Source organism: Podarcis muralis, chromosome 10 (genome assembly GCF_964188315.1).
Source record: "Podarcis muralis chromosome 10, rPodMur119.hap1.1, whole genome shotgun sequence".
In the NCBI taxonomy this organism is placed as follows: Eukaryota; Metazoa; Chordata; class Lepidosauria; order Squamata; family Lacertidae; genus Podarcis; species Podarcis muralis.
Window position 1 is genome coordinate 32,982,183 of NC_135664.1, and position 24,949 is coordinate 33,007,131.

The 24,949-nt window shown below is 41.4% G+C and overlaps 2 protein-coding genes across 4 annotated transcripts in view; both read right to left on the reverse strand.

Moving 5' to 3' along the window:
* Positions 1–7,791, reverse strand: part of PTPRB (protein tyrosine phosphatase receptor type B) — a 72,792-nt gene extending 65,001 nt beyond the window's left edge. For both annotated transcript variants that reach the window (XR_003708559.2, XM_028746466.2), the window contains exons 1-2: positions 7,640–7,791; positions 6,115–6,513 (exon numbers count right to left, since the gene is read on the reverse strand). Coding sequence is in view for 1 of the 2 variants with exons in the window: in XM_028746466.2 (XP_028602299.2) it covers positions 6,115–6,513; positions 7,640–7,715 (475 nt within the window). In the remaining variant the exon portion in view is untranslated. The remainder of the gene's footprint in view (positions 1–6,114; positions 6,514–7,639) is intronic.
* A 2,183-nt stretch (positions 7,792–9,974) lies between these two features.
* Positions 9,975–24,949, reverse strand: part of PTPRR (protein tyrosine phosphatase receptor type R) — a 114,846-nt gene continuing 99,871 nt past the window's right edge. For both annotated transcript variants that reach the window (XM_028746956.2, XM_028746957.2), the window contains exons 7-14: positions 23,911–24,097; positions 22,627–22,711; positions 21,602–21,681; positions 20,783–20,920; positions 15,244–15,354; positions 14,964–15,121; positions 13,410–13,523; positions 9,975–11,399 (exon numbers count right to left, since the gene is read on the reverse strand). In XM_028746956.2, coding sequence (XP_028602789.1) covers positions 11,306–11,399; positions 13,410–13,523; positions 14,964–15,121; positions 15,244–15,354; positions 20,783–20,920; positions 21,602–21,681; positions 22,627–22,711; positions 23,911–24,097 — 967 coding nt within the window. In that variant the 3' untranslated portion in view covers positions 9,975–11,305. The remainder of the gene's footprint in view (positions 11,400–13,409; positions 13,524–14,963; positions 15,122–15,243; positions 15,355–20,782; positions 20,921–21,601; positions 21,682–22,626; positions 22,712–23,910; positions 24,098–24,949) is intronic.

Genomic DNA, 24,949 nt, shown 5'->3' on the forward strand with positions numbered 1-24,949 from the left:
ACAATAGAAGAAATGTGGCGGAGGAGCAACAAGTGAAGCTTAAGGCCCAGGCTGTGTCCACTGGGAAGGACTGTGATATTTGCAAATTTTAGTAATCTCTTTCAGGTTGCATCCTATGAGCATTTGCCTGCAAGCACTATTGAACTCAATGGGGTATACTCTTGAATAGAAAGTATGTTTGTGGCAGAGACAAAGCTGATTTCAAACCTGTGGGTTCAAAAGTAGTTTGTGATGCAGCACAAAGAGTTGCTGTTATGGTTTTACAATCAATGTTATTTTATTGACAAGTTGATTTGTATATTTGTTATGTTTCTGTATTGACTTTAAGCAGTGTGGCAGATATAGTAGTAGTAGATTATGATGATGTAATAAATAGCCAACAATGCTTCTCGGCTCTTAGTAAGGCTTCCATCAACAGAATGGGAAGGGAAGCAATTTTTGCTCCCACAATGTCCTCACACACTAGGGATGAGCCAATCCATCAACGTTGGTTTTTCTCAAGTTATCATTCCTGCAGTATCAATTTCAATACTCCACCTCTCCACATCAGTTTGCATTTCTTTTCTTTTAAAAAAATGTCCTCATCAAAATTCACCAGCATGTTAGTCAGATTTCCCCCAATATATATGTTTCTATGCAATTTTACCTTTATACACATTTTTACCAAGCAATTTTCTTAATATGATGCATGTTAATGTTATTTTCAATGATACATACATTTTTGTGCATGGTTTACTGCAGTATATGTATTTTTTTTTGTACACAGTAATTGCCTGGAGAACTGCATTGCAAAATTCAGGGAAGTACGAATTTTAAAGGATGGTTGTGTTTTGGTTCTTTTATAGTATCTGAAAATGCAAATTTGGAAGGTTCAGCTTTAAATACAAACAGAATCAATTTTCTCCCCCATCCCATCCCATCCCACACCCAGCTAAAACTGCTCTGAAAGTTCATCCAGAGCAGATTTAGAAAGGCATGAAGGTATAGGGGAGAAGGGGAATCACAGAAAATTGCTTCCCTCTTTATTCTGCTGAACATCGGTCAAAGGATACCACTGGATATGCACATCACCACCATCATTATAGCAATAGTGAAGTCACAACCCTTATTGTGCACACACATGCCTTTGTATGTAATGGGGCTCATTGGATCACAACTTTGCTCTCATAATTGGGCTCGTTGAGTCATAGTTGGACTATTTAGGAGAAACTGTAAGTGCATTCTTATCACCTTGCCTTCCAAATGCACATCAGTCATTTAGCTATTATGCTATATCCTTTTCGCTTATCCTCTGTTTTGTCTACTTAAGACTGCAGACAAAACAAAGGGAGGATATAAAGTACGAGTAAAATGACTCATGTCACACTTGGTGTCTGATAATTTTTTTTCTTAGTTGAAATGAGGATTCTTTTTGGGGATTTAAAAAAAATATTAGTCTTCTAATCAGAGTACAATTTAGTCAATAAATAATATGTAGAGTTGCTTTTCAAATAAAACTAAAAATGAAATAAGTTAGCTTTTGAAATAAGATAAGGATTGCATTTGCAACCACTGAACGATTGTTCCTTCTCTCTGCTTTGTGAACTATCCACTCCTCAAATTTAGCGAGCAAGGACAATTGCAAATAACTGTTTAAACAAATGAGTCTTTTCCTAAGTTATATAAATATGTTGAGTCTCAAAATTTGTGCAATGCTGATAAGATTTACAGCAAAATCATAGCTATGCCTACTCAGAAGGAAGTTCAATTAAACCCCATATGCACTACATACAGAGAGCTACAATTCTCAGAGTGGCTTAATGACCATTCCTGTTTCCCCAGAAGATGTTAAGAATTGTAGCATGGTGAGGGGAATAGGGGGTCTCCTAACAACTCTCAGCGCCCTTAAACTGCAGTTCACAGGATGCTTTGACTGAAGTGGTATGACATTGATTTAAAGGTATAGGAGTGCAAAGGCTGAAAATCTATATCCATTTACTTGGAACTAATCCCTGTTGAATTCAAAGGGGCTTACCTGAGGCAGCCACCTTGGGTGGTGGGATTTCAAATGGGTGCCCTACCACCCTTGTAAGTGCCCCACCAGCCTCCCCAGCTCTACTGCTTGTGGAGCAGCACCAGTGGCTTCCACAGAGATTTGTGAGCTCTTTTAAGATCTTGTGAGATCTTGCCAGAAGTTGCCGCCACCACCCCTTGGCAGGCACTGCTGCACAGCCCAGGTAAGGGAGGCTTCGGCAGAGGGGTGGCAACTTCCCATTTCGCCTCAGGCAGCAGAATGGGATGGACCATGCCTTCTGAGTAGACATGGATAGGATTGCACTGTTAGTGATACAACTCAATGTCCTCTCTGCTTCCTAACAGGTTGATCTACTGAGAATGTTTTCTGGATTTCAGTTTGCCAATATCATTGATGGTACTCCTCACAACTGCTCCCTTAATTTATTAGGTTTATCCCTAAGGCTCACATAAATGTTTACAGTGCAATTCAATGAATGTCTGCTTAGAGGTAAAGCTCCTGGAATTCAGTGGGGCTTACTTCCAGGTAAGTAGATATAGGACTGGTGCTTTAAAATCATAAAATGTTTTTAGGAAGGAGAAAAATTCAAAGAAAGTGAATATTCCTTCACGTGCCTTGAATAGTCTTTGAATCTAACCCTGTGGCTATAACTGAAGACTGCACCCAGAAATTGTATGCATCCTTTTATTTAGAAAAGGCTGAGTCCAACTTTCACCCAGTAGCTCTTGATCTTGGAGCTCACATCTGTCCTGGGGGAAGCAGAACAGACCATGTAGCAAACACAGTACTGTCCTCTGACACTTAGCTGCCATTTGTTTACTGCTCCACTTGGTGCCTGCTCACTGCCCACCCAAACAAATACCGCAATGTGGCAACAGAGGCACCGGCATGCATCACATGAGCAGGCAAAATATATGCAGATGTGGTGCCTGCTGGCGTCTATGGCATGGGTTGACAGCCACCTGCCTACTTTCTGAATCTGGGAATTTTCCCAGTGGTGCAGCCTGTTTTGTGTGAAGAGAAGGTAACATGTTCAGCCAAACCAGGCCAGCAACAAGCAAGCATTACCAATACCAGGGCGCAGACCCAGCAGGTTGTAGTGGCCAGGGAGCTCAGGAGAAATGGACCAAGGGGCTGCAACAACCAGCCCCCAATATCTGCTGCCTAAGATGTGTTGAAGTAAGAGTAGCGAAATCACAGCTAAGAAGCTCATATCATAGATATGACTGACACCCTTCTTTGTAAATTAAACCAATGTCCAGATTTTAACATTCAAACATTTAACTTGCAGAAACTTATAGATGAATTAAAAGGTAATATTTACAGTCACATGCTTGTCCAAGCATGGGCTTTCAGTCTCTTCTTCTAACTTCCAAACAGTTGCATTTTTCTCTCTTTCCAGAGCTCAGTACTTAACCTTCTATATTTCAGTTAGGCCATGCCTTGCAGCTCCTTTGAGAGATTACCACTTTTACCTTCTCCTGAAGCTTTGCTGTCTTTCTTTCAAGCAGAGAAGCACTCTAACACTCTATTCAACTTAGCAGTGTTCGCAGTGGATTCTAAAACACAGTCATCTTGCTTCCCATAAAATGGAGTCTCTCCATCATTATATACCTCCCATGTGACCCCTGTTAGCCAATCACATGAGAACTACTAGAGAACTCTCTAGAATTCAGTTACCAACTAATCAGATTTAAACACAAAGTAAGGCACACAAGCATTTACCATTTCAGTGAAATATAGTACTATACTTAACTGGGTGGCCACCTCACTCTGCTTAAAAGTAGGATGCCCTTGGTAGAAGAACAGCAAGTTTTTATCAGAGCCATTTAACACTGCCTCTGATTTAAAGCTAAACTCCATTGTACTCAGATCTGTGCTGAGGATGGTGGATCACTGCCTCACTTGCTTTCCTATCTCCACCCTCTTCCCCTTTAAACTCATCTTTGCTCCTATGGGAATGAGAGATTTAACAGGTGGGCAGTTCTGACAGATTTGACCCATGAGGCAGATTCCCAATATCCCTGACCACTGGTCTTGCTAGCTAGGGATGATGAGAATTGTAGTCCAAAACAGCTGGAGACCCAGGTTTGGAAAACACTGCTCTAGATCAGTGTTTCCCAACCTTGGGCCTCCAGCTGTTTTTGGACTACAACTCCCATCATCCCTAGCTAGCAAGACCAGTGGTCAGGGATGATGGGAATTGTAGTTCAAAAACAGCTGGAGGCCCAAGGTTGGGAAACACTGCTCTAGATGATACCAACTATTCCTCCTAGCTAGGGAGAGCCAATCAGGATGCACCTGCCTCCTTGGTGCACCTGAAGGGAAGCTGGTAACAAGCTTCAAGAAAGCAGGTGAGGGTCTAGTGGAGAAAAGATACATTCTATGCCTTTCTAAACCATACTAAGGTTGAAGTTACTGACCATTAACCTTAAAAGGGTACCTAATTACTAAAGATATCAACACATGGTTATATTACTTCTAAAAGTGATTTCTTCTAAAAGTGATACCAACTCCCCTAGTCTGACTTATCTTTCAGATTGTTAAGTTCCTTGATGGCAGGCACCTGTCTCTGTAAAACTCTGTAAGGTGCCCCACACTGATGATATGGTAGAAATAACGGGCCTAATAATTATGAAATTCTCAGCGAAGGAATTATGACTGTCCTAAAAATAGGTTTAAATGACAGTACATTTATGCTATGTAAGTTGCACATTGTGGTATATTACATTTGTCACACAGCATGTACAACATGTTTCAGGAAACATTCCAGCACCTTTTCTTAAGGCTAAGAACCTTAAGGAAGAATTTCAGCCAAAACTATTTTTACTGATTTTGTTCTTAACATAAAATTTCTTGTCAATTCACCCAATGGGAAAGCAAAACTATCAAGATGACAAAGGGCCATTGTGTATTTTCTTGGAGAGGTCTTTAACAGAACTTTAGTGGCAGCAGGGGGGAACCAGACATCCTGAGTTTTTTCACTCAAGTGTAAAATTTTGAAGAACTGTTGCCAGATAACAAAACTTTGGAAAATTATATTTAAAATGAAATAAACTATGTTAACTATATTGGGAAATGAAAAATGGATCTGTAGGTCAACATTTTTGTGAATTCCCCCTGTATTTCTTCTATTGTATCCTGCTTAGTAACTAAAGTACTAAGCAGCATATAAATTATTAAAACAAATAATACAGTTCTACATTACCTGCTTATTATTAGGATTACTAAGTGCTTGTAAATGCTATGTAATATCAGATGAACAAACAACTGAGCAGCTTATGTTTGTAAAGATATACCTGCCTATGCACCACTACTGTTGCTTGATTTTGTTTTTAAAAGATTGCTGATTTTTGACTCATTACTGTGATGAAATGTTTTAAGAGGGGACGTTGTGTAATTTGTATACTCCTTTTTTTGCAGACTGTATCAGACCTACACACAACAATAAACAAAACAATAAAACCAAGAAAGGCCATTTAAAAGCTATTTCAGACTGCCAAAGGACCAAATACTGTTAATTGTCTTATTATTAAATTTATATCCCGCCTTCTCCTCCAAGGTACTCAAGGTGGCATACATGGTTCCCCCCTCCTCTTTTAATCCCCACAACAACTCTGTGAGGTAGGTTAGGCTGAGAGGCAGTGATTGGCGCAAAGGCATCTAGTGAACTTCATGGCCGAGTGGGTATTTGAACCCTGGTCTCCCAGCTCCTAGTCTGACACTCATACTATTACCCCATACTGACTTTCAGCTAAGAAAGCACCTGACGGGCTAAAAATACCTAAGCATACAAGGAAGAGACATCTTATTCCTTTCCTTTCAAAAGTGGCTTTGAAGCTACCCTTAATGGCTTTTTATTAGTGCAAGTCATGTTACTTAAATGTCAATGTAGACAGGGCCATGAAGTTGACTGGGTGACCTTGGGCCAATCACTGCCTCTCAGCCTAACCTACCTCACAGGGTTGTTGGAGGGAAGGAGGGGGAAGAACCACATACACTACTTTGAAAAAATGATATAAATGCAAAACAAAACAAAAACTTTCAAAACTGGTCAGCGTTTACTGTTCATGGGAAGCATATTCGAAGGAGTGGCTTACCATTCCTTGAGCACAGGTTGTCATGGAGAGTCTCTCCCTTTTTGTTGACGTCAATTCTTTTCCAACTATGAAGATATTTCCTCCCCATTTTCACTACTACCGTCGAGCCTTGTTTCTTGAGGAACAGAAAGCTGTTTTTCACCTCAAGGAGTCCTTCCCTGCTGTGACAGGTCCAACTGGGTGCTTCAGAGCAGTTGGTGGTGATGGCTTTGCGCGAATGGGCCGCCTTAAACCTGCTGATAGCCAGACATTGGCCAGATCTAACATGGAGGAGCTTTTCATTCTTCATCCATCTCCACTGCTGGTTTATATTGGTCAGGTTGCATGTTCCCACATATACTGTTTTATTGCTCTCATAAATACATTGCTGTTTTAGCTCATGGATAATAAGAAAACCACCTGAGAGGGGAAATGAAGAACCCATACAAATGGGACAGAGTATATGTTAAGGTTCACAGAACAGAAACAATAGCAACCATACAAGCTCCACAAGTGTGATAACCCATTTCCATAACCATTATCATCTCACTATCTTTCTGTTGTGGTAATCACCTACAAATCATGGTAAAAAGAAAGTTCACAGTTGTGTCAAAAGGAGGTTTGGGATCATGGTGTACAGACTTTCTGCATACTTCTGTGGATTCCCTAAACTTAATTCCACTCAGAGCAGGGGGGGGGGGGGAATCAAACCAAGCCATTAACTGCCCATGTTTTCATTTCACAATGAAGTAATAAGTCGGACCCTTAATAATCCTTTTAAAAACTGGTTTGCAACATGCAACTATTTGCTTGAAAGTGTTTTCGAATCTGTCTCTGCTTTTTTTGCCCTTGGGCTCCGTTTACTTCATATAAACATAAGATATGGTGTTATTAATATAAACTCCCTGACTTATGCTGCTCATTGCAATGCGGTTTCCATTCACTGCTTTGCAATAATGACTGATTCATACCGTGTATACAGCAGTGATTAGACTCTGGAATCACAAAATCACAAGGAATCACTCCCTTGCATCACAAAATAAGTTCTTTCCCATCCCATATTTTACAGCATGGAATAAATACAATTTCAGCTCTTCGGTGGTGAGCCCCATCTTCAGCTAAGGAATATGCCTGGCTGCTCCCCTTTTCTGTGTTTCATCTGTAATTAGCTGTGGGATGATTTATATTATGATAAGTTCTAGCAAAAATGTATCTGTAAAAGCTTCTGATTTTATAACTTGCCTGCACAAAACATGGATAAAGTCTCAAAGTCCCTCACAAATGAACATGGACCAAAGAGAGTGTCCAGTGGGGAGGACTTCTCAAAGAATGAAGCAATGATTCAAAAGAAAGTTTATTTCCTTTTTTTGATTGAAACCTAAACAATCTCGGGTTTTACTCGGCCAATGCCTCTCTCCCTTATTGTATAAACTGAAGCACGGAAATCATTCCCTTTCAGCAGCTCAGGGGAAACTCCCAGGAACTCTTGGGAACCACGGCCAGAACAAGCAAGAAACACAAAAATCTGAAGGGGAGTTGTACTTACCAGAGATCCCAAAAGCCAGGCAGGTAGAAATTAGAATGTGAAATAAACTCTCCATTTTTCTTCTAACAACTCCCATTGCTTCTTTCTCTTTCTCTCTCGCTCATTTTTTTTTCTTTTTAGAAAAATGCATACCCTAGATAAGTGAAGCGAAGGCTAGGAAGGAAATGTGCCTTCAGAGGAGGAAAATGTCAGTGACGAACACTTCCTTCTATTCAATTGTTTTTTGGGGGTTTTTTTATACCACTTTGTCGTTTCATACGATTCTTCAGCATGCACTAGCTATCTGTCCTGGCTAGGCAAAATACAAGCAAAAGAGGGGTACATTTCAAAAACAAATACAGGGCTTAAGCATCTTTGAAAACTCAGCAGAGGAAAAGGGGCTATAATTTCCTTTAATTGCCTGTCTGTAATCCATTCTGTGTCTGCAGGTATTCTTGATTGGCCGATGTAAATATATACTATGTTGTCCTGTAAACACTCAAGCTTGCGTAATGATATGTTATGAATCCATCCAGGAGCGCCACGTGATTAGATACCATGTTTGACTCACACCCAGAAGTCTCCCCCATTAGGCTTATTCACACATTATACTGTCCCCATGGGTGTATAAGTGTTTGTGTGAAAGAATGGACACTCGCAGATTTGGACAGCTCAGCTGTTCTGAACCCAGGTACACAAACTGAACACTTGTTGAATGTCATGTGTGAACACTCCTATTGTGAGTTTAATTGATGCCAATGGCTTGGACCTTTTGTATTAGGAAGCCAGCATGCAAGGAAGGCCACGACACTGAATTCTGATTATTCTCTCAGTTGCACAGTGGTAAGTTGGTTTTTGAAAGTAATCCGTTCCAGAAGACCGTTCGAGTTCCGAAACATTCGAAAACTGAAAACTCAATAGCCGACAGCTAGGCCTCCAGATCTTGCACTCAGCAGAAGCCGTGTGGCATGTTCGACTTCCAAGGCGTGTTCAAAAACCGAAGTATTAACTTCTGGGTTAATGGTGTTTGAAAACCGAAACGTTTGAGATGCTTGAAAACAGAGGTACCACTGTATCCTTTTTTGATCCTATCTTGTCCAGATGGATGGAAACTTTTATGCAGCGTCTGCCCCTTCTGAGTGCAGAACTGTAAATCTTAGGGCTTCTTTCTTTGTTCCAGGAAGACTGGGGCATGTACATGTCTCTCAATCTACCCACCAAGATATACCCATGTCTATCTCTGCCATATCTCTCTGGTTTCTCTCTGTTTCTCATTTTCTCAATCTTAAATTCAGTTCTTCACAATTCCACGCAATTGCTATTTTAAAAAGGCCTCACAAAAATTAATCAGTATTTTAGTGCAGATTTGTTCTAATATCCACATTTGGGTATACAATTTTGCCTAAAATACACATTTTTGCAAGGTGGTTTCTCTTAATATAATGCATTTGTGTATGTTATTTTCAGTAATGTAATCCTTTCTATGTACACTTTCCCCTAACATAGGCATTTTTGACACATTGGCTGGAGAACAGCATCACAAATTTGGAGAAGCGTGACTTTGAAGGACGGCTGTGTTTCAGTTCACATTTGCAGATTAGGTAGCCTCTAAATGCAATCTGAATCTCATTTTGCCCCTACCCATGTATAATTCTGAGGTACCTTGCATCCTTGGCTCTGGCTAATTGCCTCATCTTTAGCTAATTCTACTTTCACATATCTTTAAAGATGGGTGTGTCAACTTCCGTAGCGCTCACATCCAGAGGGGAGATTTCTGCACTGCAGGTTGAACACGGAAGTACTCAGCTGAAATGGCAGAAAATGTTTCAGGGAAAGGCCTATGCACTCACCAATGGCCTCACACCACTTTCTGCCAGCTGAGGAGATGGCCCAGAGCCAGCCCTACCATTAGACAGAGTGGGGAGGGCACCTTTAACAACTGATGCTGGTTTGGGTACAAGTGGTGAGGTGTTAGAGGACAAACCTATGTGTGCTGTAATGAGTCCTGTCCTACAGGCCGTCGGAAACTAGTCTGCTGCCCCCGGGTGCACTGGAGGGCACGGTAAGGCTCAGATGCCAATGAGATAATTATCTTTTGTACATGGAATTAGGGAGGGGGTCAATTTGTCCTTCACCTCAAGCAGAAAAGACATCTTGGATTAGGCCTAGGTAGACCAGAGGAAGGAGCATATTACAGGGTACTGTAGGAAGTAAAATGCCCAGGGTGGGGTATTCCGAGATGAGTATCACTTCAACATGAAGTTAAGAGACAGACCTGAGTTTCATGGGCTTGCTGAGGGAGCAAATTGACTGGTAATCGGTGAAATTACATGAGGAAAAGATAGACATCTTTAAATATTTTGTATCAAGTTTATTGGTTGGATGAAGCAAAGGTAACATAACTGCTTTAGAAACTCATTATCAAATCCTATGCTGAGACTCCTCAGTTCTTGCCAAATGGGGGGTTCCAGCGATACTTTTTTGTCTTTACAAACTGATCACTGCGAAGATAAAAAGAAGAAAACACCAAGATCCTCATGGTCCATTCTAGTTTGTGTTCCCCTGAACACCCATCCATCTCATTACAATAAATGGAACTTGTGTTTTTTTTTAAAAAAGCTTTCGGTAAAAGACAGGCAAATATTTAAAATTCTTACCATTTAGTATATGTTACAAAGTTTCTCTTTTTTAAAAATTAAAATGACTCACGAGATTTACAAATACACCGGATTCTGTCGTGGAGCAAAAAGCAGCTTCTAAGACAATCGACAGTATCAAATATATACATCAACATTGGAAAAAGACACTGGGCTCAATCCACTGGAAATGTCACTTGTGCAAGCCCCAATGAAGCGAAAGAGAAGTCCACAAGGGTACAGCAACCTCGAATGAAACACAGGATTTCTTTTATAACTTTTATTTGTTTCAGTCAGGCTCGCACAGGAAACACTCCCTTTGTGTGGCCGCCATTGTGTTCCACAATGCTTTACAGAATTTACTATACACACTTAAATATCTAAGAGTACTTGGGAGTTGTCGTATAAGACAACTTAGGAGCTGTCATATAAAATACCTAACTGATTTCAAATAGTTTCAAAAACAATGGGCTTTTCTTCTGAATGCTTTTTAAAAAATATTTGTTTCCATTTGAAGCCAATAATTGACCAAGAATCATAATTGGCAAGAATCATAAAAGGCTCGGAATAAAGTTTACCACATAATAGGTAATAGCACTTAACAGGTACAGTAGAACACCTGACAGCCTATTCACAAGACAGACTTTTTGTTGTTGCAAACGTTAAAGCATTTGTACACATTTCTTCAGTGGAATTTCCCAAGTCCATCTATTGTAGAACATACAAACATACGTTACATACATTCTGTGTGGCAGATCCCACTAATACAGAAACAAATCCTCCATAAGATATATATGTGAAATCCAAATGTAACACCAGTACATTAACCTTCATTTAAAAACTGGTTCAGGGAACTCACAATACATTCAAGACAAAGGTCCGTCAATCTTGTATGCTTTTGTTTTTGTTTTTAACCATCCACATTCCTTTTACAAGTTGGCTGCAGCGCCACTCCTCTTCACGGCTGTAAACTCCTTGAAGAAGTTGCTGGTAGGTAACGAATCAAATTACCCCAAGAGAGATCAACATATTTGCTTCTTCCTTCTTGGTTTCACTGGACAGCTTCAGCAGATGGCCTGCTTTCGTACAGGTTCAGCGCATGATGCACAAATTCATACTGTTCACTGGTTTGGACCATTCCACCTCTGGGGGGGAAAAGGGGGAGGTGGAAAGAGATGGCAAGTACCTTTAGTGACAGAATAGTTCCCACCACCTCAGAGAGCTTATAGGGGTATCACTGCTAATGGCATAGCCATTCAGATGTTATAGAGCTCCAGTTCCCATCAGGTCCAGTCAGCATGGCCAACAGGGATGCTGGGAGCATCTCCTGGTATGTCCCACAGAGGAACTTACGGTCTTTAAACAAAAACATCCTGAAGGTCCCAGGCCACAGAGAGGTCAGGCTGGCCTCAACTAGAGCCAGGGCTTTTTCGGCTGTGGCTCCAATCTGGTGGAACGCTCTTTCACAAGAGACCAGGGCCCTGCGGGACTTGACATCTTTCCGCAGGGCCTGCAAGACAGAGCTGTTCCACCAGGCCTTTGGCCAGGGCACAGCCTGACTCCCTCCTTTGGCAATCTTCACAGAACTTTAGCCTAATGGTTGCCATCAATTTGAGTTGAATTAATTTAATAATGAAATGATTTTAGAATGTTGTACTATTTTATTGTTGTTAGCTGCCCTGAACCTGGCTTCGGCTGGGGAGGGTGGGATATAAATAAATATATTATTATTATTATTATTATTATTATTATTATTATTATTATTATTATTATTCCAACAAATATTTGGAGGGTCAGAGGTTTCTCATCTCTGGCTTATGGTCAGTAGGTTCACATTACTTTTCATTTCTGTCTAACGAAGTTTCACATGGGGTTCTGTATCGGCCCCAAATACAGTAATGAGCAGAAACTTAATGTTAAAGATGGATGTTTGCAGAGAATCTGCTGCATTTTATATTTCATGCTATGAAAATCTAAAATTACACTGTCAGATTTTGCTTCCTCTTTTTGCAACGTGCAGCGCCTCAGCCACCAAACTATTTATTCCAAATTAATTTGGACGGAGCAACGTGCGTCTTAAAACATAGCCGCAAATCAAAACCTGGCTCCCAGTGTCAATGCATTTTCATTCTTACACTAAATATGTGACCTATTGTGACCGTAGGGCCACATGTACAAAGTGCAGGTTTTCCTGTCCTTTTTCTAACGCCTCCCAGACTTCCTGCCTTACCAGCTGACACAGAAGAAATTCTGCAGCAGTGACTCACCGACTGCAGCATTCGGCTGTGCCATTCTTATTTGGTTTTGACCATAAAAGTATAGTGTGTGGACACCTATGACAAATGTGTTAAAAGTCATTGCAAAAATTACCTTGGAGTTTCCGTACCGCTATCAAACAAGGACCCATACTAAAAGGGAAGGCAGGGAAAGAATTCAGTACCAATCCTACCACTACCACCACTTGTCTGCTGAAAATTGCAGTCTGTTTAAGTTGCTTTTTAATATTTTTCTTCAAAAACTCCAAGCTAGGGATGGGCGAATCTGTCCTTTTCACTTTGTCTCCATTTCTACTTTTTTTCTGCCCTAAGCTCTGTTTGCTGTTTGCATTGGTTTGCGTTAAAAAACAACAACAGAAAAGACCTCATAAAAATTATTCAGCATTTTAGTGTGCATTTCTACTAATATCGCAGGCTGTTTTGACTAATAAACACATTTCTGCAAGCAAATTTCCTAATATAATGCATTTTTATACTTTATATCCATCGGTGCATGCATTTTAAAGCATACTGTCCCTAAAAATACCCATTTTTGTACACATATTTTGGTTCGGGAATTGCATCACAAAATTTCGGAGATGTGCAAATTTGGAAGGATATCCAAGTTCTGGCTCACATATTATATCCGAAAGTGTGAATTAGGTATTGCAAACCAAACCAAATTTATCTCCATTCCTACTCCAAATGAATTTATTGAGTCTTCATTATACACAAAAGTGAGTTTGTTCCTAGAATGATTCCCTAAGGGCCAAACTAGATATGATAATGGCAATGCATGAACGAATCTCCATCTCTTTGGTGTTTTGGCAAATAGTGTTGGGTGGGAGAAATGACCAGGACTGGGACTGCAGATGGATTTTGCATGTGGCGTCATCTTACCTGTCCAAACGAAGTTGGCAGACAATGCTTAATGCGTCAACAACTCCTTCTTCCTTCAGCTGATGACAACCAATTGCAGTAGCAATGAAACATCCAGTCCTTCCTATTCCAGCACTGAAAGTTAAAAAAAAAAGCCACACCAAAGATCAAAGGGACTAAAATGTCAGTCATTATCATCTTCCATCATCTGTCAAAGTTCTACCCATGGAGAAGAAGGAATGGTGAGCCACAGGATAATCTTACTGGTTCATATTTCACCCCCCACACCTAGCAGAAAATATTAATGCTTGGTGAATTAGTAGATTGGCATTTTCAGGTTTCTATTCTGTAAAAACACATATGGCCCTGATTATGCTGAGGCAGGGTTTTTCTTTAAAATGGTTCTTTCGTTGGTTTTAATATATCCTTATAAACTCAGTTCGAAATCATCCCCCCTGCCCAATACTATGAGGGACGATCCAGAGCCGGATTTAGGTTTGATGAGGCCCTAAGCTACTGAAGGTAATGGGGCCCTTTATATGTCCGGCTGTCCTTTGTCAACAACAAATTGTCTCTGTTTTTTGTGTTGAATATATGCTATATGGTAATTTATGGACCTAATAGGTATCTAAAGCCATTTGCATATGTTGCCATGCAACCAATCCATGCAGAATGTGGGCACCCTATATATAGAAATGAGCAAACCAGTGATATTTTAGGGAGCAGGCTAGCAGGCGGGGCCCATTACTTACATCATTGGAGCCTACACAACACAAAACACTGTTGTTGTATGTAGGTTTTATTTCATTTATTTTTTGTCTTATATTTTGGAAATGTACCTCCAGGTTTTTTCCCCTTTAATTTTTTTGGGGACCCCCAAGAGAGTGGGGCCCTAATCTATAGCTTGCTTAGCTTATACGTAAATCTGGCACTGGGATGACCTTGCCTTCTATTCATACAAGACTATAATGTTTGAAATCATAAAAAAGAGGAAAATTGTTTTCCAAAAAGAGGAGCAGAATTTAGACACCGTCAACACTGACAAGGAGTGACACATGTGCCATTTCCTCAAAGCATGAAAGGTGTGCTTCAATCTGCCCATTTCCCTCCTAGTTTTCTAGGTTTGCTTATGTTTCAGTTTGCTCCTTTCATAACTGAGCAGCGATCCACAGCACAAAATTGTAATGGTTTCCTGCCCCAGCATGGTGGGAATGTGCAATTGCACATTTCTCTGCTTTATTAAAAATTGGCATATAGAGATACGCTGAGGGGAAAGTTGAGGCAATACCTTGGCCGAACAGCAACGGTGTAAAGGTAAAAACATTTCTGCGACTGCAATTCTAATTCAGTAGAAATGTTGTTAGCTACATTGGGATGGGAATAACCAGTACAAGCTTTCTATCTTCCTATCAAGTGGTATCAGGAAAAGATGGCAGCAAACAGTGACTTTACATAGTGATTTGATTTCTGAATCCCCCCAGCACCCTTATAGAAATTCTGCTTCACTGAATTTGCAAGAGAAACAACTTTTTTAGAAAGAAAGAAAGAAAGAAAGAAAGAAAGAAAGAAAATTACCTGCAATGCACAATTACAGGTCCTCTACCAACGGATCCCACCCTGTCCTCTTCGACATCCAGCATGAGCTGTAGAAGGGGCTGAGCACTATCTGGAGTTTTGTGGTCTGGCCAGGATGTGTACCAGTAATGTTTGACATGTCTTGAAAGGTTTCCTTGCTGAAAATAAACGTGTACACTGGTGATGAACCACTAATAGTGCTTTCTTAATTGTATTACTCGTTAAAAGAAGACACGAGCAGATATGGTAGGAGACGAGAAATGACCAGAACTTTTATTACCTTTAATGTAAGGTTACGGACAGTGTAATTCTCACATTCTTGCACACTGTTAACAAGAACTTCCACTTTTCCATATATCCCTCTCTTCTCCGGCCAATAGAGCACACATTTCTGGAAAATAGAAATTTTAAAATGCTTGATTAAAAACAAACAAACCCTGTTTTGCTTGATAGTGGCGATGGAATAACTCCCTTGTTAGAACTGCGAACATTTCAATATAATTTTTAATATAAATGCCAATATTTCCAATATTGTCCTTATTTCCCATGGGCAGTTCCATTTTCTGGAACCTGACCCTGTTTTGTCCCCTCTTTGCTTTTTGGGGAGAAGTTGCAGGTGACTTTTTAAAAATGTCATTTGAGTTCAATGGTACTTACCCTAAGGTGTGTGTGTGTGTGTCTTGTCTCCAGCCCACACCCACATAAATGCAAGTGCAGACACACTACAGCACACCTACAGCACATGCTAGCATTTCGCACCTTAGTGAGACTCACTTTGAATTTATGGAAACAGATTTTATGACGATTCGTGTTCTCCACCCTCTACACACCTTTAACTGAGGCTTTCCCATCCTTTGGTCTCCAGATGTTGTTGACCTACAACTCCCATCATAACCAATTCTGAGAGGTGATGGGGGTTGAGGTCCAACAACATCTGGAGGGCAATCCAGTGATCCAAGCCAATGGTTTATGATGCCAGAAAAAATAGTCAAACATGGCCTTTCCCTGTGAACTTTAGATGCAAACCTTGAATTCAAATGCATGTGCATATATTCATAACACATTTTAATTACTTTGCAAATTTATTACAGTTGCCTTTACACACCTTGTTTTGTGAAGAGATAACAGAAGGTGGTGGTGGTGGTGGGGGAACCAACATACAATTTGTGAAAAAGAAATGTTACAGATCAGAAATAGGAGCTCTGCATGTTCAAAATTCATTTAGCTAATACATAGAATATTGCCTGACTTCTTTTCCATTGAATTTTCATAAAAGTCCAGTTTCCCCACACATTCTTCAGCTGTTATCAGCTTCTTCTTTAACTGCCTACATGTTTTTAAAAGCCCCATTATTATACCAGTGCCTATGAAATTATTTTATTTAAATATCAAGCTGCACATAAATGTCTTGATTAAAAACCAATTGCTATATTCCATGCTATCTCTGCATGGAACTGGAAGTAAGTCCTATTATAAAAAAGAGACTAAGCACGACTCTTTCTAAAAAATAAATTATGTGGTGGGTGGCGCTGTGGGTGAGCTCCAATTGCTTGGTCCCTGCTCCTGCCAACCTAGCAGTTCAAAAGCATGTCAAAGTGCAAGTAGATAAATAGGTACCGCTCTGGTGGGAAGGTAAACGGCATTTCCGTGTGCTGCTCTGGTTTGCCAGAAGCGGCTCAGTCATGCTGGCCACATGACCTGGAAGCTGTACGCCAGCTCCCTCAGCCAGTAAAGCGAGATGAGTGCCGCAACCCCAGAGTCGGCCACGACTGGACCTAATGGTCAGGGGTCCCTTTACCTTTACAGTGCAATTCTATATTTACTATTTAGAATTAAGTCCTACTGAATTCAGTTGAGGTTACTCTTACTCTATTTAGAAGTAAGTCCTACTGAATTTAGTTGAGGTTACTCTTAGGTAAATGTGTTATAGGATTGCAGCCTAAAAGACTATTTTTTTTAACCTTATATTCTTATTACAGGTAGATAGCCATGTTGGTCTGCCGTAGTCGAAACAAAATAAAAATATTCCTTCCAGTAGCACCTTAGAGACCAACTAAGTTTGTTATTGGTATCAGCTTTCGTATCTGAAGAGGTTTGCATGCACACGAAAGCTCATACAGTACCAATAACAAACTCAGTTGGTCTCTAAGGTGCTACTGGAAGGAATTTTTTTTAATTTTGTATTCTTATGTGCATGAAAAGACTTTTTACCCACTGTTGCTGTATGCACCTCTTTTTTAAAACAAACACACACTTAAGTTTTTGGAAAAGCTGAGAAACCTCTTGCTCATTTTGTACCTGAGTGTTCCCTGAAAAGATTGCCCTAGAGAACCCCAGTTACCAGTTACCACTTTTCTATTTCTGGAACAGCTCAACAACAAGGAAAAACAATAACAACAAAGCCAAACAAGAAACCAACAACAGGCGAAACTTTTCTTGCCCCTATGTCTCTGAGCTAGGAAGCCCTCATACAGCTGTTGAAGGTGTAAAAGCCACACCAGAGAGCGGAAAATTTGCAACATTCCTCTTGTGGATCCATTTTGCAAGTTATTTTGGATTGTAATTGCAGATCATTTCTCTATGAAACCTGCAGGTTTGAGAACTAGACTCTGGGCTAGTTTCATTTCATGGCAATGATTCTGCATTGTTACACAACTGCAGTAAAAATTGTTAAATTGTTGAACATTTCACTGCTGCCTTTTCCCTTGTCCCCCACACAACAGCACCATGATAAATTTCTCATAACCCAGGCACTTTATTCATGGCATTTATCTGTAACTGCAAACATGCATTTCCCCCCCTTTGGGGAAATGAAAACCACAGATATCTGTACATCCCTATGTAATAATTGGCTTGCTATGGAAAACCAAGGCTGGTCCTTTTTATTGGTTTATCTACTTGTTTCCCTTTCTACCTAGTGTTTAAGGAATATTATTATTATTATTATTATTATTATTATTATTATTATTATTACAGCAATACTGGTGCCCCTGCTAGTGAATAGATTAGTCACCAGTGAAAAGCAGGCCTAAGTTCATTAGTAAAAGGTAAGAGCGAAACTGAATATATATACCGAGGAAATTGTCTCAGTGATAGGATCAGCATTTCTCCCCATAAAGGACAAGGGAGTGATTGACAAGATCAAGAAATACATAGAAAGCAGCCAAATGCATTAGATCAAAATTGGCTTGGAAAAAAACTGAGACTGGACTAGAAACAAAAGGCTAAGGGAGGAGTCTTATCTTCAGTCCACAGTGACAAATGTAACCCATCAAGTTCTGGAACTCCAAGATTTGAAAAAGCACAGGAAAACATCCAGGGAAGCTACCCAAGGAGGGGAAAACCTCCACAAAACAACACAACGAGAAACGAGCATGCTCAATAGGCATGGAATGCTGACTAATGGACAAAGGGAGATTGAAAACGGGGCTGGGGGGCTGGGTGTGAAATGGAGTGGCTGCCAACTTGAATAGGAGCACCTCACACTGATGGTGATGCTCTTAGGCCTGTTTGGGGGTCCATTGCCGTTACGGCTCTTATGTAAAAACTGCTACTGATAACAACATAATGTTGCTGCTCTTGTGTCTGCCCCAATGTTTCTATTCTCTTTCATATAGATATTGTATGCTTTTCGATTCTGTTGTGTTGCCTGCCCGGAGTTCTTTGAATGAGAGGCAGACTATTAATGGTCTAAATTAATAAAGAATGCTCCAATCAGCTGCCGTAACGTCTCATTGAAAGCAACTAGAGATGTGGATGGGGTGCCTGTACTCTCTCCTCTGGCGAATATGGATTTAGCAGTATGCCACTCAAAATGCTTGGGTTTTGGTTATTTGTCGGGAGTGTTGGGGTTTGCACATTTTCATCTGTGCCAGTACTTTCAAAATAAAAACAACTCCCCGCTCTTCTTTGAAAGTTGATGAGCAAAGAAAGATATGAATCCTCATGACTTGCTAGAGTATTTCAGTGAGGACTGATACCCTCAAGAAAGGGTCAGCTGAAACACTTTAGGCATTATATATTTCTTATTAAAGCTTTTACATGGCTCAGCACCCTTTCGATGCTTTGTCTCTTCTCTTTTTTATTCATCAGTCCTTTTCCAGCTGCTCCTTCCTTTCTTCCCCTGTTCTCTGAATATTTGACAGACATTTAGATAGCAAAACAACCGTGTGCCCAAACCTCTGTGCTTCCAGTAGCAAATAAGGTGACAGAATCATTCATCTACCATCGCAACAGTCGTTAATACTCTTGCCAGGGTTTCTCAGTGGAATGTCAGAAGCTCATGTAAACACAGACTTTCTCCATATAGCCTGGGAACTACTTAAGACGTCTCCCCTTCTTTTATTAGGAGGAAATTGCCACTGTCAGTCCATGACAATGTAGATAAACAATATTGTAAGGAGCCTAGGCAATTCAGGTAAACACAGGGCTTCCTGATATGTTGGAAACCACTGGGTGTTCCTTTCAAGTCATTCTTTTCAAGCAGTGTTAGATGTAAGTGTTCAAAAAAATGGCATTTCCTTTGGGAAAATATTTCTACTTTAGGTCATATTATAGGTTTAAGAACATAAGAACAGCCAGCTGGATCAGAATCCTGTTCTCACAGTGGCCAACCAGATGCTGTAGGAAACCCACAAGCAGTACCCATCGCAAGAGTGCTCTGCTCTCCTGTGGCTTCCAGCACCTGGTATCTAGAAACATTAGGCAGAACAGAGCCACCATAGCTACTATCCATTGATAGCCTTATCCTCCATTAATCTGTCCAATCCTTTTTTAAATCCATCCAAGTTGGTGGCCATCACAGGTTTCTATAAGCATTCTGATCAGGTCAGACAAGGATCTGTTTAATTCACGAAATCTCACGTGCCCTTAGAATACAATCTTTTAGATGTCATGAAAGTATATTTTGAGGGACGCGGGTGGCGTTGTGGGTTAAACCACAGAGCCTAGGACTTGCCGATCAGAAGGTTGGCGGTTCGAATCCCCACGACGGGGTGAGCTCCCGTTGCTCGGTCCCTGCTCCTGCCAACCTAGCAGTTTGAAAGCACGTCAAAGTGCAAGTAGATAAATATAGGTACCGCTCCAGCGGGAAGGTAAACGGTGTTTCCGTGAGCTGCTCTGATTCGTCAGAAGCGGCTTAGTCATGCTGGCCACATGACCCGGAAGCTGTATGCCTGCTCCCTTGGCCAATAAAGCGAGATGAGCACCGCAATCCCAGAGTTGGTCACGACTGGACCTAATGGTCAGGGGTCCCTTTACCTTTAAGTATATTTTGGATAGAATAATTTAATAGATAGGTCCTCAATCAATTGCCTAGACCAGGGTTTCCCAAACTTGGGTCTCCTGCTGTTTTTGGACTACAACTACCATCATCCTTAGCTAGCAGGACCAGTAGTCAGAGACGATGGGAGCTGTAGTCCAGACACAAGGTATGCAGAATGAGCAGTGTGTATCTGGACGGTGTGTATGGAGGTCCTGGGCTGCCCAGATGACAAAAAAACCCCAACCCCTCTTGGCCTCGCTGATGTAGTCCAAAGGAAAGTAGAGCAATATATTTGGCACCATGTTGGCTGCCGGAGTTGCCAGAAGGAGGCATACAAGACACCACCCAACCATCTTAGGGCCTCCACTCTAGATTTGTGTAGGGTTTACACCTTAGCTTTTCCTTCTCCCAAATATGTCCCGCTTGGCAATGGGTTCCGGTTGTATATAACATTCATCATGATGATGTTTGGGTCTTGATCATTTGATCTCAGCACTGGCTGGTTTCCACATTCGCAGGGGTTGTTTTCACAAGTGACTCATCTGAGAAATCGTACCTCATTTTTCTCCTTCAGCTTTGTGATCATAACAATGACAGGACTGTCCTCTTGCCACACCATCAGCCAGAAATCATTCACTGTATTAATCATCGGGCCCTGGGTTGCGATGAAAGCCTTCTCCTGGCCACCATAACCCTGGGTGAGAAACAAGATACCTTACATTTGAACGATTAACAGTTAGAGATCTTCATTTGTATAAAAGAATCAGATACCTAAAAAGGAAGAGAGCTAACACTGAAAGCTTGTACAGCCCTTTAGCTTAAAGCACCAATAATCTAAATGCGCCCCCAGACAATATATTATTGTGCTTTCATTGTGATTTGCTTGCATAAAGCTCACACAAAGGTTAGGTGCTATCTGGTCTTTCCTGGGCATTTGCTCTGATTTGTTTGTGTGGAGGCTATCTGACAATGAGCATTCTTCCTGATTTTATCCTCATTTGCTTCCATGATGGTTATATGCTTGCTGATTAATCAGTCATTTATCCCATCTTTTTTTTTTTTTACTGCATTTCCCTGTCCAATCAGGTCCTACTCAGAGTAGACCCATTGAAATAAATGGGCCTAAGTCAGTCATGCCTGTTCATTCGAATGGGTCTACTTAGAGCAGGACTAGCATTGAATGCAACCCATGGGTTCCTGGGGTAGACAGAGAGCAGAAGTAAAGAGAAACATGGTGGCCTTTAATTCAGCAAAGCTAGGGAACTAATGTTGGATAGTCTCCTAGGTAAACAAGAATCAAGTATTCCTAAACTGAAGGCACGGAAATGAACTTTAAGAAAGTAAATCCTCACATGATTCACACTGATTTACTTACCCGAATGTAGTTAGCATTTATGTAGGTGCTCAAAGCATCGCTTGGGTTCTTGGGTTTCAAACAGACTCTGCTTACAGGATCTGGGAGGGAAAAAACAAACTTGGAAATCAAAATGAAAATCCATTTACCTTTAAGAGCTACAGAAGCATACGAAAAGGAATAGGTGGTGAGGTGGCCAATGGTCAAGAATGATGGGAATAGCAGTCTCCCCTCTTGTGATTCCCAGCATACAGTGGAGGTAGAACATAAGCATCATGGCTTCTGGCTACCATGTCCATCAACCCCTGGAAGACCACAGGTTTGCCACCCCTGATCAATTAATTTGAGTTTGGCTGCTATCTAGAGTGGGCTGAAAAACTACAGCATCAGTTTCAATACAATTGAAGACAGACATTCAAAAGAAATAGTGCTAAATTGATTGAATAAATAATATTAATAACCTGTGTGTGGAGGGATTATTGTTTTCACTTGTTACTATGGTATGCATTTTTGTGTTTTTATATTGTGAACCTTGGTTGAAGGGTGGTATAGAAATTTAATGAATAGTAATAAGAAACCTCAATGAATTTTGAAGAAAATAATGTTGCAATAAGCTATAAATACCAGGGGGGGGGGGAATGAAGGGTCCACAACTCAAAAGAACACATGGTTCTGCCCCCCGAAAAAAGGTGGGGGAAAATATTCTGTCATTGTAAAATTAAGAACCATGCCACATTACGGTTAGGTAACTGACCAGCCCAGGAAAGAAAGATCATACCGGTAATTCAGAAGTACGGAAAACTTTTAACACAAGTCACTGGCGAACTTCACAGCAATGCACAGGGTGTGGTTGTCAGCCTACAGCCCTTTTCAAAGAAAAGCCATCATTTCACACATCCCTTGTCAGGTGCCCTAGTTCAAAAGGCACACCCAGTGTTGGGAATGGAAAGGCTGACATCAGCAATGGACTGACGATAGGAAAAGGGAGGACTGCACCACTGGATTAAATAGCAGACGCATAAAAACATCAGTTTAAATGGACTTACTTGGAAGAATGGTCTTATAGCGGTTTTTAGTTCCGTGACTAGGGATGTCAATTTCTTTAGGATCCACAAAATTCATGGGGATTTCCTAGAGAGGAAGGAAACACACACACCCATAATCAAGTCACATTAGCCTTTATAAAGTGCCACTTACCACTTGCCTGAAAGGAACCACAAAGCAGCCTTGAAAGACTATAATTTGGAGTACAGCAGCAATGGGAGGGAGGCAGGGTGCTTAGTCTTTTTCCCGCTGGCCATTTCTCCGGCTCAAAATGGCCTCTCCAAGGGTGATGGATGTTCATAGTGGATGGCACAGTGGAGCTGTGCCACATACTTGTCCTCCCTCTGGCTAAGCAGCTGCTGCAGAAGGGGATGGAAAGTTGCTGGGGAGGTTGGCACGGTGCAAACATGCTGGCAGAGCAAATCTGGTGTTCCTGCTGGTGCATTTGCACTGCACCGACCTTGTTGCCACCTTACTTCTTCCCCTCTCCCTCCCAGTAGGCAGCAATTGGGCCACAAGGAGGTCGGGTAAACAGCACAGCTCCAGTGCGCTGTCCACTACTGGGTAGCAGGTGTGGAAATGTTACTGAATTCAATTTCCCTTGGGATGACTTAGTTCAGGGGTCTGCAACCCGCGGCTCCGGAGCCGCAGGTGGCTCTTTTACACCTTTGCCGCGGCTCCGGGGCGGATACTAGCGAGGGGAGGAGGCGCATTGTGTGCCCTGACACTCCCCACTGTGGCGGGCGCTGTACTGGTTGTGACGTCACATGGGGGCGGTGCGTGCGTTAGTCACCTTCCCGGTTTTGCGGCTCCCTTCCCCCCCCTTCGGAAACGGGTCCAAGTGGCTCTTTTTGTGTTAAAGGTTGCAGACTCCTGACTTAGTTCATCAGGACCAGTTGCATCAAGCTGCGAGAGGCTCTGCTGGCTGTACTGCCTTCACAGGTATTTACCTGGCCATTGTACAGAAGAGAGTTCCTCTGGCAGTAAGCAAGCAGTGGGCACTGATGCTGGATGGTTTCAACCAGAACAGAGGAGGGAAATGTACTTCTTGTCCTCGCCACTTTTTTGCTGTTCTGATATTGGTTGTTTGGATTTTTGGTTTTAACAACTGGATACCTCTGAGTATATAGTCTTGCATTATATTTAATATGTAAACTACTTTGGCAATTCATAACAGAAGGCAAAAGTGGCATAGAAATCTCTAAAATAAATATATAAAAATAAGCTAAGTCGTAGAGTAGGGTCACAGATTTAAGCTAGTTATGATGACAGGCCAACAGACTTACCATAAATTCGGTCTGGAGCAAATGAGAACTTGTCACTGTGTCTTGCAACTGCTGTCTTGTCAGAATCCGGCTGGCTGACTGCAGGTACTCCATGGCAACCTTTTCTCTTGGCGTCGGCACGGCTACAAAAGGTTCGATGCTGCCCAAGCTGCTCATATCCAAGGTGAGCGATACATTGGATCCTCGCCTGTGTTACAAAACAAGTGACGTGCAATCAGCTCTTTATCTCATGAGGACCTTACCTGCTATTTTAAAACTTGATCTAGGTTGCGTGTTTGCATGTGGAGTTTGGGCTGCAATCCCAAACATACTTCCTGGGCAGTAGGTCCCATTGGAGTAAACATGCACGGGATTGAACAGCACTTTCTAGGTTCCATGTGATTCAAATAGCCATGTGTGTTCTTCTGATCTCCGCCACTCTGTAAGCTCCTCCCTAAAAGCTTCCTAAGAACATCAGAAGACTGTCCATCAGCCCAGGACCTATGAGGTGCTGCTGTTGTCCTGAAGTCATTGGAAATGCAGGCAAACAAACTGGCACAGTTCTGCTCTCAGTTATCACAGCTGGGAGTCATCATCTACAGTGGTACCTCGGGTTACAGATGCTTCAGGTTACAGACGCTTCAGGTTACAGACTCCACTAACCCAGAAATAGTACCTCGGGTTAAGAACTTTGCTTCAGGATGAGAACAGAGATTGTGCTCCGGCAATGCGGCAACAGCAGGAGGCCCCATTAGCTAAAGTGGTGCTTCAGGTTAAGAACAGTTTCAGGTTAAGAACGGACCTCCAGAACAAATTAAGTTCTTAACCCGAGGTACCACTGTATTCTTATTATTTCACACTATTCATTTGTCTGCTTTTCTCCGCTATGTGTCAGGCAGATTGGAACCTAATTCACATTAGAGCACATTGCTCCTTGCACCTAATGGACTTTGGCTTTGGACAGCTCTCTGATCTCAGGAGGTTGTGAACTCTCCTTCCTTGGAGAACTCTCCTTCCATGGCCATCTGTCACAGATGCTTTAGCTGAGATTCCTGCATTC